The sequence below is a fragment of the Mesoplodon bidens genome (assembly GCF_964165515.1).
Source record: "Mesoplodon bidens genome assembly, chromosome: 15".
Lineage (NCBI taxonomy): Eukaryota > Metazoa > Chordata > Mammalia > Artiodactyla > Ziphiidae > Mesoplodon > Mesoplodon bidens.
The window spans coordinates 50,599,550-50,614,798 of NC_138171.1; the positions used below are offsets into that span (position 1 = coordinate 50,599,550).

At 43.7% G+C, this 15,249-nt stretch overlaps 1 protein-coding gene across 1 annotated transcript in view; it reads left to right on the plus strand.

Annotated features, from left to right (window-relative positions):
- Positions 1-14,131, plus strand: part of DNAH3 (dynein axonemal heavy chain 3) — a 192,218-nt gene extending 178,087 nt beyond the window's left edge. Inside the window, 8 exon segments of the mRNA XM_081255161.1 lie at positions 922-1,038; positions 4,419-4,457; positions 4,460-4,572; positions 5,435-5,602; positions 7,545-7,687; positions 10,067-10,271; positions 10,984-11,121; positions 12,555-14,131. Of these exon segments, the coding sequence (XP_081111287.1) occupies positions 922-1,038; positions 4,419-4,457; positions 4,460-4,572; positions 5,435-5,602; positions 7,545-7,687; positions 10,067-10,271; positions 10,984-11,121; positions 12,555-12,908 (1,277 nt within the window). The 3' untranslated portion in view covers positions 12,909-14,131.
- The last annotated feature ends 1,118 nt before the right edge of the window (positions 14,132-15,249 follow it).

Here is a 15,249-nt window from a genome sequence, read left to right on the forward strand (position 1 = left end):
TTAAGGTATTCTTAGCCATTCTTTTGGGTTACAAAAGGAGGCAAATTGTCCTTTTGGTGATTCTCTCAGAACATCCTCTTTCCTTCTACCTGCCCCAGTTAGCTCCACAGACCACCTGACCCTTCAACTGAGGGTTTCAGAGGTGAGACAGCCAAAGGGGACACTCCCTCTACATCTGCATCTCACACACCACATTCTCCCACCACCATTCTCCCACCCGTGCCAGACCTCCAAACATCCATACAACAGTTTGGCTTATAGTCAACTGCCCAGTTGTGTTCTCTTTGCCAGAACCGAAGTTTTTGTTGTCTTATTATATTTTTAATTTGAATGTGAATGTTTAGGAGGAAATTAAACATCTCCATTGAGCACAGGTCCTACCATACCCTAGTGTCTTACATCCGGCCTGATTCATACATTTATGTCACTTGTGCAGCCCCACTGGGCATTTACCATTATAACACTTGAAAATACAAGCAATAGTTTCTTCAAGGCCAGCCATCTAGTTCTCCCATGAGTGGGAGGAGGGGAATTCTCAAAGCTAACTTAGTTCTATTGCCCAATCACAGATAGTGCTCTCTAGCTATGCTTTGGTGTTATTTTTGGCGTTCTGTGCATTACCACGGTATTTCTGCCAGGGTGAATAACTCTCATTCCACAAATCCCAGGATGTTAACATCTTCCTTATCAAATGGGGGAGATCCATAAGGAAACTGACTTTAGAATGGATGTTTTCTCAGGCAGAATGTCTCCCACGTTGGCAGTAAATGTCAAAGCTAATAGTTGGCATGGTGCTTGATATTCACAGGGCTGAAAGAAGCTCTTGATCCATAATGATGCTTAATTCCACCAGATCAATCTCTGAGTGGAAATTAAGAGCTCTCATCCCTGAAGCATCTAATTTATCTCTGCCTCATGCAGGTTGGAATATTCCTTATGAATTCAACGAATCCGACCTGAGGATTAGTATGCGGCAGACCCAGATGTCTCTGAATGACTACAAGGAGGTGCCGTTGGATGCTCTGACCTACCTGACAGGTATTTACGGAAGGAGGCTTTGGCAACCATAAACGTCCACGATTATGCTCCACCTTCCTCCTCCTCTGCTTCCACCTCCATTTGTTTACTTACTCACTCATGCTTTCAACAGACATGGAGCTCTTAATGATGCTGGTCCCCACGCTGGATATCGTAAAACAAACAAACCAACAAAAACAAAACACACACACAGAAAAATCAAGATCAGTCCCTCCCTTTAAGGGGTGCACAGTCTACAAAGCGAGGGAAATACAACAAAATCAATAACAGTACAGTGATAAGTTCAGTAAGAGAAACATTTATAAGATAGCACAATGGTTAAATTTCAGACATGGGGTGGGGATGATTAGGGAAAACTTCCTGAAGGCGTGAAAGATGGTTTTGAGGGATAAGTAGGAGTTTTACAAGTGGAAGAAGAAAGCAGGGGCAGGTGGTGGGAAAAAGGAAGGAGAGCAGTCCCAGCAGAGGTACCCTGAGGTGAAAATGACATGTGCTGTTTTGTATTAAAGCAATTCATCAGCAATCTTTTATCAGTCATCCAGTATATACTAGTACATAATATGGAAGAATGTAAATATATAAGACTTGGTCACTGCCCTCAAGAAGCACACCATGTAATCCCAGAGATAGGAGGTAAACTATAGATGAGCTAAATGAATGGATTACCATGGCCAAAAGTCAAAATGCAGCTCAATAGAAAAACCTGGGCATCTTCCAGGTCACACACAAGTTCCTCCCTCAACTCTGGATCCTTTCCCCAGTCATACGGCAGGCACTTTATCTACATCATTCAGTCTTCACAGCAATCTTATGAGCTTCACTTTAGTGACCCTGTTTTACAACTGACAAGACCGAGGCCTTAGAGCAGTGGTTCTCAACCAAGGGTGATTTTGTCTCCTAGGGGACATCTGACAAACTGAGGAGACATTTTTTGTTGTCACAACTAAATGGATGTGCTACTGGGTAGAGGCCAAGGATGCTGCTAAACATCCTACAATGCACAGGACAGCCCCCTACAACACAGAGCTACCCAGTCCAACATGTTAATCATGCCAAGATTGAGAAATCCTGCTTTAGAGTGATTAAATTCATTTGTAAAAGGTGACAGAGACCTTAACTCAGCAGAGTGTCTCCTAAACCAAAACCCCAAGTGACACACAACATAAGTTCAGTGGATTTTAGTTAGGTGAAAGAACTTTTCCAAAGAAGTGAGCCATATTCCCATTATTCCAGACCACACAGAAGCACATCCCAGAGCTCCCCTTCAGATCACAGAATGAGTGCATAATTGCCCTGGGATGAGGTCTTAGTATTGAACTGCCTGCCGCTCATAAACCAACCTGCTCCAACTGTGCCAGCTGGCTTGAGGATAGTCACTTTCCAACTGCACCAGTCAGGATAGACTAGTTAGTCTGAGATAACAAGCAATCCCCAAATCTCAAGGGTGTGAGACATTTCTTGCCCATTCTGCATGTCCAGTGTGAATTGGCAAGGGTCTCTGCTCATTGTAATTATCTATCAGGGGCACAGTTGGCAAAGGCTCCACCAACTTTTGATACCACCATCTCAACATACACTTATGTGGTCACTGCCACAGGGTAGCACTGAAAAGCTCATGCCAGGAGTTAAATGTGCAAGAACTTGTCACCTGGCCCCACCTCACTGCCAGAGGCCCCGGGAGTTATAACCTTCCTATGTACCTGGAAGGAAAGAAGATCAGATAGAGATGATTATTAGAGCTCTGTACTGACCGCAAGAGACAGACTAACCAAAGAGACAGGTCTTATTTGGAGAGTGGTTATCGAATTAGATGGGCCAAAGTCAAATACGTTCTTAATCTGGTACCCCCAACCCTGTAGCAGAGCCAATGGAGAATCTAGAAGAGATATAAGGCACATCCAGCCCCTTTAGGAACTTGTGCTCTTGCTACAAAGAGGAGACATATAAGTAAAGAAATGTACCTTCCTTCATAAACATAAAACCCAGAGCCTATAAGGGTATCCCCTGAAGTAAAATTTGCTGATGAGAGAGTGGAGGTGGGACCCTGAATCATGACTCTGTACCTAAGGTTTACCTTCACTTGTAGTCCCTCTTTGGTACTCTCTAGCACTGCCATGCTGACTTCAGGGGGGAGCTACTCTCCCTTTAATATTGTAGTTCTAGTGTTGTCATAAATCTCTTTACAGCTGGGACAAACTATAATGTTCAAACTAAACTTTGCTAAAGGCCTGAGAGGTCAACAGAGAGAGATCTAGATGGTCTGGCTTAAGGTCAAACAGTTTTTGTAGGGCTCAAATTACTCAGTAGGTATGAGCTTACCCTTAGTCTCTTACTTCTTCCTTAATGAGCCACCAGGATGCTCCTCCTAGACATTTAGACCCCTCCAATACCAAGAGAGACTGAGGCCTCCTCAACTTGAGTCATACTTCCTGTTTCATGTCCGTAGACCTTCCCCTTCCTAGAATGATTGGAATTGGAAATGAGCCCACCCTTCAGGGGAGCCCTTGCATGCAAACACACACCACACACACACACGCACACACACACACACAGAGATGTCTTTTCCTTGCAGACTAGTGTGTTGTCCCCAGCTTCCAGATACCAGGTGGTACCCACATACTGTGGAATCTGATCCAGCTAGAAAATGCATCCTGGGTTGGTGAGACGGATTTGATGGCCCCTCAAAAAATTACCTAATTCTTTTTGTAGAAATCTGAGTGTAGAAACCTGAGTCTCAGAGAATGATGTTGATGATGGGGATGGGGGTAGGAGAGTCATATCCCAAAGAAGTATATATAGGATAATCTTAATTTTCTAAACTATACATATTTGTAAAAGCTGTAATTGAATGTTTTCTATATGCTAAGCATTGTACTAAATGCTTTATAAGCGTTGTTAACCACAACGATGTAAGATAGGTATGCAGTTATCTCTACTTCTAGACAGATGAGAAACTGCTAATAAATGGCAAAAGTTGGAGCCCAGAAACTGGCTGTAATTGGAGCTCAGTACTGTCTCATGCCAGAGTTCTTGCCCTGAACCACATTTCTATAATGCCTTTCACATTTATGTACACATACACCCAAATGTCCAGACAAATGTCTGGAAGATGCCTAAATGTTAACAGTTACCTTTGTTGGAATTATTGGTGATTGTATTGCTTTTCTTTCAGTTTATCACTATTTTCTAATTTCTAATATGGTGAACATGTATTATTTTTGTAGCAACCATAATACCAAAAAGGCCTGGTCTCATCCCAAGCTGAGCATGGTTTTAGCAACCCTGTGTCTCAGCAGAGCTCCTTGGCTGGAAGAATCCTCTATTTTAGGTTATTGACCAAGTTCATTATGGGCTCAACTTCTTCTGTTGGTTGTCCCCAGGGGAATGTAATTATGGAGGCAGAGTGACAGATGACAAAGACAGAGGCTCCTGCTATCCCTTCTGCCCACGTTCTACTGTAAGGATATTGAGCAGGACCATTACTGTCTTGCTCCTGGAGACACTTACTACATCCCTTCTCATGGCTCCTACCAGGTGAGGGGCAGGGGAGGGAGAGGTCCCTCTGTCCCCCCAGAGGGGCTTGGCAGTCTCCATGTGGCTAGGGTTGCAGTGTATCCAAGGAGGGCCCAGGGATAGCTTGGGCTTCCTGACTCAGGTCCATAAGCTATTTCAAATCTTCCCAAAAGCCTACAAGATAGACATGATTACTGTTTAATGAATGCTGGGCATTTGGTAGACAAGATCTTTCAAAATATCTTTCCATCTGGGGAGAAGGGGGAGGGATGTTTAAGATGAAGCCTTGGTGGTGAACAGGATGGAAATTGCTACTTGAAATCAAAGGTTCAGAAGGTGGCAAAGGGAGGGACAGAAAAACTGGATGGGAGAATGATAAAAGGAAGAAGAAAACAAGAAATCTGAAGGCAGAATGAAAAGGGCTTACTTTCATCGAGTACCTGTTAATGTGCCAAAGCCTTATTCCTTCATAACCTCATTCATTTTCCCACTTACAGATAAGGAAACTGGGCTTTCAGGTGACTAGCTCAAGGTTACACAGTTGGTTTAAGATGGAGCTAGGATCCAAATCCTGTTCTGCCTGAATCCAAACCCAGTTTTTGTCTCCAAAGCTAAGACTGCTGGGGGAGCAGGGAGGAAGCCAGCAGAGGTGGGAGGGGAGATATTCAGTCGATCTACCTTCATACTCATGCTCACTCCTCCGAAACCTGTATGAGGGAAAGCTTGGAATGTCTTGGCCCCAGCGTTGTGTGCGTGTGTGTGTCTGTGGCCTGTGCTACCGAAACAGTGTGATTCCTGCGTGGGTCTGCTCTGGCAAAACCTTGGGTGATCTGTGGGACCCCAAGGAACCTGAACTTATGTCAACTGAAGATTTCCTTTCCAGTCCTATATTGAATATCTCAGGAACCTCTCTATCACAGCCCACCCAGACGTGTTTGGCCTGCACGAGAATGCCGATATCACCAAAGACAACCAGGAAACCAACCAGCTGTTTCAAGGGGTGCTGCTGACCCTCCCTAGGCAGTCAGGAGGGAGTGGCAAGTCCCCTCAGGTAACCAGGCTTGAGTTCAATTTCCCAGGCAATTTTTCATCTAGTGGGCATGCAGGATTGTGGCTGATGACCAAGAAGGCAGAAGAGTGGAGGCCTGGCAGACCCCTGAGGGAGAATATGGGTGCTCTGGTCTTACTGCTGAGAGTCTTTAAATACTGAGCTGGAAGAGCACCAGTGTTTCTAAAATGTCAGCTATTCCTATATAACCTTCATGATTCATTGCTATATCCACATATCATCTGTATTCCATTTACATAATACTTAAAACTAAATCTCTTTTGCTTAAAAACATTTACTTCAAAAACTGCACATCAGGAAAATAAGTGGAAACCCAGTACCATTTCCATAATATCGTGACAGCCACAAAAACAAAACAAAGGCTAAACATTAGTAGGTTCTTCCAGATGCTGCTGCTGATGTCTTTCTGGCTCCTTGGGAAAACGGGAGGATCAGCAAGTGTTACAGAGCAGTCTCAGCCCTGACCTGAGACTTTCTCCTTGAAGGGAATGAAAAGAAAAGGGTAGCCAAAACTTGACAAGAGAGTGACTTTCTCATCACGTGATTCAACATTATTTGCTCTATGTCCTGGAAACACCTGGAATCATTTTGGGTGTCTCTTGTGATCATTCCACACATTGTGAAGGACTGATCCTGTCCACCCTCCTTGGTCTACAGATGAGGGCAAAACAAACCCTACAAGAAGTGACCCACTTCAAGGCATTCAGAAACACAGAGGCAGTGCCAGGCCCAGAACCACATCTCCTGACTCCACCCTGATCTCTCCTTTCCTTCTCTTCCCTTCTCCAGCTTCTGAGCTACTCCATGTTCAACCCTGCTCAGCTGTGGACTTTGCATACAGTTGGCCTTGCATATCCACAGGTTCTGCATCCTTGAATTAGACCAAAGATTGAAATATTCAGAAAAAAAATTCCAGAAATTTCCAAAAAGCAAAACTTGCATTCACCCCACTTCAGCAATTATTAAAAAGCATTTACATTGTACTCACAATTATTTACATAGCATTTAATTGTATTAGGTATCATAAGTAATCTAGAAATGATTTAAAGTGGGGGGGAGGGGTGATGTGTGTAGGTTCTATGCAAATACTACACCATTTTCTATTAGGGACTTGACCATCTGTGGAGTTTGGTCTTGCAGCCAATCCCTAGTTGATACCAAGGGATGATTGTATTTGGTTTCTCAATTTGGTTCATACTACCATAAGTGGTAATATGTGTGAAGATAAAGCAGCCTGGTTTGTGTGTCTCAGCTTAGGGATGGAAATTCCCCTCACAGTGGGAAGAGGGAAGGAAGTGTACATTCCAGCCTCCTCGAGCCAAAGGATGGCAGAGCTGTGTTTCTCTCCCACACCCACACCCACGTCCCACTCCTCCTCTTCCTACTCTTCCTCTAGGCCTGTCCCCTCCCTACTTGGCTAAACTCACTGCCATGGGCTATTCTTAATGCTGAGGAATGGCCTACTGCCTTCCCAGGTGTCCATGTCACTGGCACAGAGCAAAGTCCCACCTGCACCAGGAGCTGGTCCTAAGGGGCTGGCTATGAGAGCCTTGGGAGATTGTCTCCCAGGGGTGACCTTGAAGATTGGAGGAGTTCTGCAGGGTTCAGCACTGCCCTGAGCCTACCTGGCTCGCTGAGCACGAATTCCCCACCTGGCCCTCAGGCCCTTGCTCAGGACTTTCATTTTTCAGCTTAGAGGTGATGTCTTCCCTAAGGCTGGGGGCAGGGGTGGGGGTGTGGGAGTGGGTGGGATGGGTATCCTCCTTCCCCTCAGGGCAGAATTGGCTTCTGTAGGAGAGTTCCCAGAAAGGTCCTGTAGACTGTGTTTAAAAAGACAAAGGCTCACTGCTTCAGGTTTAACCAGACGAAGCCACAGCCCGCTGGCCTTGTGTCTCATTCACCTCTCTAATGCTTACACTTTAAGGAAGTGGTTGAGGAGCTGGCCCAGGACCTACTCTCCAAGCTTCCCAATGACTTTGACTTGGAGTTGGTCGTGAAGTTGTACCCTGTGGTCTATGATGAATCTATGAACACTGTCCTAAGGCAAGAGATCATCAGATTCAACAGGTGGGCTGTATGGTCTTACTTGGATCCTGGGAGTTAGTGTGAGGGGTAGAATCTAATGGGCAGTAACTAGAATGGATACTTGATAAGGGTTGCTGTGCAGAGTTGGTTTGCCCTACCTTGTAGGGAGGGCTGTAAATAGGGCCATCCCAGCATGTGTTGGCCCAGGGTTAAATCAGTTCCTTCTATTCATCCTCTCTTGTTCATTCATATGACATCTGTAAACTGGGGTTAAAACCAATACCAAGCACAGGCTAATAGTAAAAGTAATCATTAAAGCCACTTTTATTGAGCCTTTAGTGCTAGATATGGCTCCAAGCACCACTCATGCCTTTGCATTCAAACCACACAACAGTCTTTAAAAATATGCACAGTTAGTAATCCCTCTACCACTATTTTACAAATGAGAAAACCGAGACAGAAGGGCTAATTAACTTGCTCAAGGTCACACATTCATTCAGTGGCAGAACTGAGTTTGAATCCAGGCTCTCTGATTCCAGAGCCCATGCACTTAGCCAGTATGTGAAATCAGGGTAAACTTAGAAAGGGATGAGGAACAGTTCATCCCATTGCCGCTACCACAGGGGTAAGGAAGGGCTATTATAAGATGGCCATGGGGCTAAGGGTCTCTGGCCTTCTATTCTAGTCCCTCCTCACTTCTCCTCCAGGTACTAGAGCATAGAGCCCAGTGGGATCACCTTGATTTGATTTCTAGATAGTCAAAACTGAAAGAGTTCCCAAACACCATCTAGGCCAGATGAGGAAATTCATCACTTCTGCCTCCAAGTCAAGGTTCTTGCTGCTCCAAATACTCTTAAGTGCCGCTGTCTCCATTTTGCTTCATTGGTCATTGCTCAGTTTTAGGGACAGCCCTGATGCCGAAAGCCTGGTGAACTTGAAGAATGTCAACTAAGAATTTCTTGAGCCCCTTAGTCTTAGGGTTACTCCCTAGAGTCAGTAGGCAGTTGCCGTGTGGATGACCAAGCAAAGTATGGGGTGTGAGTCAAGGATGCGGACTACTTGAGTCAGATACCTTGGTATGATGGGTTGTAGTCCTCATTCATCCAGACACCAGGCCAATGGCTTTCCTCCTCGGCCACTCATTCTCTGCTAAGGTCACTGGAGCTCTTGGTGGTTACAGGGGCCTTCATTAGCCTTTACCACTGGCCATTGTAATATAAGAGAAGAGGGTAACAGCAATCTTATATTCCAGTGATGCTCAGGATTAACTACTTTGGGCAGTATTGTAACATACTTCCCCACTACCTTTTTTTTGCCTACTCACCCAGTGGTATGAGAAGCCCAAAATGACAGTTCAGCTTCCAATTCAGGGGAACCATTATTGTGTCTTCTAGGGCAAATATTCCTTCCTTGAGTACTAAAAATCTTGAAACTAGCAGAGCTCATAGTTTCAAGAATAGAAAGAAAACTTTTTCCAGTAGGTTTCAGGTATAATAGAGGTCTGTGGTATAATCCCGCAGAGGGTAGTTTTGCTCTTGACTCCTCAGCCAAGCACATACACCAATAACACGTTTGAACCTTAAATTCCTCGTAATATAAATGTTTAGTGGTTACACATCCAGGAATCCCTTTCTTGCGTTTGAGCATTCTCATGTCCATTTGGCTGGGATTCCATAAGTCTTTGGACATGACAAGCTCTCTCTGGTAGCAGAGTCTTTGGCACTCTCAGCTGAATTCCCTCTGGACTTGATGAGGCCTCATAACAGAGGCCAGAGACAGAGAGACAGGTGATCTTGGCATCTTTCAGGCTGCCCTTCAGCTGCCTTTTCTCAGGTATGCATGCACCTCATAGTCTATAAAAAGAACAACTTTGGCAATATAGATCAGAAGCCTTAAAATTGCATTACCCTTTGACCCAGAAATTCTACTTTTAGTAAGAATATCATTATAAATTTCCGCAGTGATTAATATAGATGGATGTTCCTAGTAATGTTGTTTGCAGTGACAACAGTCTAGAAATAATATGTTTCAGTGATAGAGGAACAGTTAAATTAAATGGAACACCTTGCAGTCATTAAAAAGGACGATTTTAGTTTGGTCTCTATTGAATTGGAAAGATGTTCCTTATATGCTAAGAGAGAAAAACAAATTACAAAAAACACATATATAGTATGATCCCATTAAAAAATAATTTGTGTTTACATATAGAAAAATCTAGAAAGATATACATCAAAGTTATCTTTAGGTGGTGAGATAATGGGTGATTTAATTTTTTCTCATCTTTACAATTCTTCTATCATGAATGTATATTATCTGACTTTTTAAAGGGAGGAAAAGTAAAAGGAGACTTGGAGTCAGTGTACTTGGGATAGAATGAGGTCACTGGGGAGCCAGACTGAGTCTGCTCCTTTGTTCTTGCAGATTGACCAAAGTGGTTCGCATAAGCCTCATCGACGTTGACCGAGCAATTAAAGGGCAGGTTTTGATGTCCTCGGAGCTGGAGGATGTCTTCAGTAGCATGCCTGTGGGTAAAGTGCCAGCCATGTGGATGGCCAAGTCCTACCCATCACTGGAGCCCCTGGGAGGCTACGTGGCTGACCTGCTAGCCCGCTTGGCCTTCTTCCAGGTACCTTGGAGTCAGGGTAACTGGGCACCTGGCATTCTCATTCAGGTGGAGAGGACGTTCTGAAATGATGGATCAGAGGCAGAGGGAGTAGGGCAGCCTCACAGCATCCTGGACTGAGCACCTACTGGAAACAGTCTTACCAGGGTTGAGGGCAGGAGGGAGACTTTTCAAAGTCCCTGAAAAGATTATAGCCTCTAGAGGCAGGAGTGGGAACTAGAATAAATGTCAAAAACTGGCGTCTCATGGGCCACAGCTCATGGGCTAGTAGATAGATTTGGTTTGGCTGCTTGGTTATTTAAAAATTTGAGCTAGCATATGAACACTGGATTGTTACATATCAAAATACAGATGTTTGTCCTGCAAAAACAGGAAGACCTGAAACGATGGACCTGCATTCCTGCATGGCAACTATTGCTGGAGATGAGTGGCTGTGGCTCAGTTTAGACAAGGCACACACTCTCCACTGCTACGGTCCCTACCACGCTCTACCGTATCCCTGACACCCACCTGCACCGTGCTTTTCTTAAAGTAGAGATATATTTCATTGTACTTTCGTTTCAGAGGGGGAAAATATAAGCTAAACTGAGAGGGCTGCCTGTTTCAAGAAAAATGAGAAAAAGCGTATTTCTTTATGGGACTTGTTGTATTACCTGCCTTTGAACAATCTTTGTTGTGTTGTTGACTTTGCATTTTTATTTCTGTGGCTCTCCAGGAATGGATTGACAACGGGCCTCCTGTGGTCTTTTGGATCTCTGGATTCTACTTTACACAGTCTTTTTTGACAGGTGTCTCTCAGAATTACGCTCGGAAATACGCCATCCCCATTGACCACATTGGATTTGAGTTTGAGGTAAGGGGCGTCTTGAGTTAGATCAACTCAAAGAGCCAACCAGAGAAAGCAGTGCTGTCCCTTTCCTTGAGTCCAAACATTTGGATCTGTTAAGGCTCAAATACTTCCGAGATGGTACAAATGAATTATTTAGCATGACTTAAAGTAGCTCCAAAAGTTATTCCCAACAGAATCAGAGGATTCCTAAGCCTTTGTCTCTGTGTGTATAAAAAGGAATCTTTCCAGAGGAAAATTCTGCCACAGTTGTACGGAGAAAAATGAAAGCGCCTTCCACATTGTTTATTCAACATGGTGGACTCTTCATTTGGAAGGATGTTAATGGTCTTGTGTAGTGCTTTGCTTAAAGTCAAAGGAATGGCCAATAGTCAAGTATCACCCAGTCCATATTTGGAGAGAAAGTAGTAAGATGGACTGTTACAGAGCATTGTAGAATTTTAAATGCTATAGAAAGATTCTTTGAAATCATCTAGTCCGGAGGTCACAAACTGATTGCCCTAGGTCTTTATTTAGTTTATAAATGAACTTACCTTGATTGGCCTTTGAAGACAATGCTAAGCCAAAATTAATGCAATAAGAAAGCAAAATAACGGGAATAAACACTGGAAAAAAGATAAAACTATCTTTTTTTGATGTTGAAATGATTGTATACCTAGAAATCCTAAAAACACACCTATCAGAATTAATAGAATTTGTAAGATGACTGGATACTGGTTAAATATACAAAAATCCTTTTCCTATTCTAGCAATAAATACTTAGAAATAGAAATGGGAAAAACATTCCATTAACAATAACAAAAAGATTAGAATTTGAATGATTTTAAATGGAGCTCGTGCTCTCTGCTTCACCATAATCCCCTCCACCCCGCTATTCTCCTACACCTAGACCATTTTCTGCATTTATCAGAAGAAATTTATCACCTCTGAATCTAAACAGTTGTATGCTGGAGCTGGCTCATACTAACTCACCAGAACCTGTTAAAGCTGGTTGTTAAACAATTGATAGGCTGAAATTGACCATGGTGGGAGTCTTTATGCCACAGAAATTGACAGAAACTACAAATCAAGCTTTCACTTCTCCTGCTAGAGAACTGTTTTACCAGCATGCATCTGAACCTAACCCCTCACTACAGATCCAGGTTCAGAAAGAGGAAAGATTGTGCAAGGCCACTAAGCTAGGTAACAGTTAATGTGGCCTTCTGGCTCTTACTTTAGTGCATTCTCTGTGCCTGCCATATATAAGGGCAGCATGCTAACTAGAAATCAGACCTGGCCCAGGTAGCAGGCAGGAATATTATCAGAGAAGTCCCAGTGTCCTGGGAAATGCATCCTGGGAAAGGCAGACAGTAAAGCCAGTTTATACTTTCTCAATCTCTTAATGCTGCCTCATTTAGGAAAATGGCAGATAATGGAACTCACAGCTTCCTGTCTTCCAGGTAACCACACAAGAAACAGTCATGGAGAATAACCCAGAAGATGGGGCCTACATAAAAGGACTCTTCTTAGAAGGTGCCCGTTGGGATAGGGAAAGGATGCAGATCAGGGAGTCTCTCCCCAGAATCCTCTATGACCCATTGCCCATTATTTGGCTGAAACCTGGGGAAAATGCAATGTTTCTGCACCAGAACATTTATGGGTGTCCAGTCTATAAAACAAGTGCCCGAAGAGGTATCCTCTCCACCACAGGCCACTCCACAAACTATGTCCTATCCATTGAACTCCCAACCGACAGGCCCCAGAAGCACTGGATAAACCGAGGAGTAGCCTCACTGTGCCAGCTAGATAACTGATGGCATCTGTCTCAACACAGAAAATAAAAGGAACTTCATTCTTTTTTCTTTTTTGTTTTTTAAGAAGACATTGGGGGTAGGAGTTTATTAATTAATTAATTTATTTTTGCTGTGTTGGGTCTTCATTTCTGTGCGAGGGCTTTCTCTAGTTGTGGCAAGAAGGGGCCACTCTTCATCGCGTTGCGCGGGCCTCTCACTATCGCGGCCTCTCTTGTTGTGGAGCACAGGCTCCAGACGCGCAGGCTCAGTAGTTGTGGCTCACGGGCCTAGTTGCTCCGCGGCATGTGGGATCCTCCCAGACCAGGGCTCGAACCCGTGTCCCCTGCATTAGCAGGCAGATTCTCAACCACTGCGCCACCAGGGAAGCCCAGGAACTTCATTCTTGACTGAAATCTAGCTTTCCTTTATAGTCACATGGGATGATGATGATGATAACCATTATATTAATGGAGCACTTGCTATGAGCCAGGTATTTTAGAGCATTCCTATAAAGTGGGTTATTATCCTTAATTTATGGCTGCAGAAACCATGATATAGAGAAAGCAATATTTTCCAAATCAGATAGCTACTAAAATAGTGGAGCCTAGATTTGAACACAGGCAGTGGGACTCTTCAACCTAGACCTTTAGTCATGTGGCTAAGCTCCCTGGTGGGTTTTTTTTTTTTTTTCCCTATTATTTTGCCGTAACTGTCACTGATCTTTAATTGCTTCTCTCCTAGTCTATTCACATGGGCTAACATTAGGGCTTCTCATAGGTTGAAAGATGCTTGGGTGATTTTTATTTTTTAAAGGCTCTTGATGTATTTAAAATGTACTTCTCACAACAATCTTATGCAGTATTATCGTTATCTCCATTTCAGTGATGCAGAGATGGAGGCTTAGAAAAGTAACTAGCTCAGTTTTACAGCTAGCCAGTGGTAGAACTGGGACCCCAATTCTTCTCCACTAGCCTACACAGATGGGCAGAAATTCCAGGAAGGAAGGAGACACGAGAGAACCATTATTTGTTGCTTGCCATGGTTTGTCCCTGGGCCTTTAGATATTTTGCTTGTACCTATGTTGGATATGATTGTCTCCCCCTCTAGAGGTTCAAGGAGACTAACTTGCCTACAATTATCCAGCTCTTTCACATTGAAAAGCCAGGTTTTGAGCCAAGGTCTGTCTGGCTCTAGAACCTGTGCATTTTTCACTGCTTCACGCTGCCTCCTTGCTGAGGACTTCGCTATATTGTGATGTAGAATCTTAGAAGAGGTGTGTAGTTCCAACAACCATGTCCAAGAAATTTCTAGTTTATCACTGTTTCTCCCCAGGGCCAGCTGGAAGAGAATCCTGAGGGAGATAAAAATCAAATTCTTGATATATTCTCAACCAACTCTCTCTTGTGGCTCTTTGGCTCTAAATGGCTACTTCTAGGGCATTCCCTTGGTCAGTCCATAGATGAGCAAAGACATAAGGCTTTTGGGGAATCTTAATGTGTCTGGCCTGGCTTCCCTGCCTCTTCACTAGAAGAAATGTCCTGACTTGGGGTCTTTGATTTTTCTTAAATGAAGCTTCTGAGAACCACATAAACATATTCCAGAAAACTTGTTTCTTCATGGGAATGTGGAGCCAATCAAATTCTGATTGAGGACTCTGAATTCTGAGATCAGCAAATCATCTAATTGATCCCAAGTGCAAAAGGGGAGTTCTCCAAATCTTGCCTGGGGCCGATAAAGAGACAGTGAGGTGGAGCCACTCTCTTTCAGCTCCAAGTAGGTAGCTTGAAAGCTGTTTCTCGAAGAAACATAACTTTTTCCAATAGAGGAAAGACAATCAGAATTAATAAATAGCTGGAACTGCCTTATTGTCTATTATCCCAAATAGATTGCTAAGCCATGTGAGATGGAAAGACGGTCAGGATCCCAAATCCCTGAATCTTCGACTGGCTAGGTAAGTCACATTGTAAGCCATAAGGCAGTGAGAAGGTTGCTAAGAGAACAACTGAATTTCTCTTACAGTTATCTAACTCCACCTTCAGCGGCAAAAGCTGAGGGAGGCAGGGACTGTTTCGTTCCTCAGGGGTCAAGGGACAGAATGTTCCTGTACGATGGATTAAATTTTTGTAACTTAAAAAATTTCCCTCAATTCAAAAGATTCCCCTAAATTTAAGGTCATTTTCTGTTGGGGTCCATGTGTTAATTAATGTCCCCCCTCACCAGGAGAGAGCAGTAGGTTCTTCAGGAGTCCTGGTGAATTAGAGGCTGGGGCCCTGGGGCAGAGATGGCCAGAGATCAGCTCCATGAGAAGCTGTAGGCCCTGCCTATAAACACCTCAGCAGATGACATCAGACAAACCTTGTCA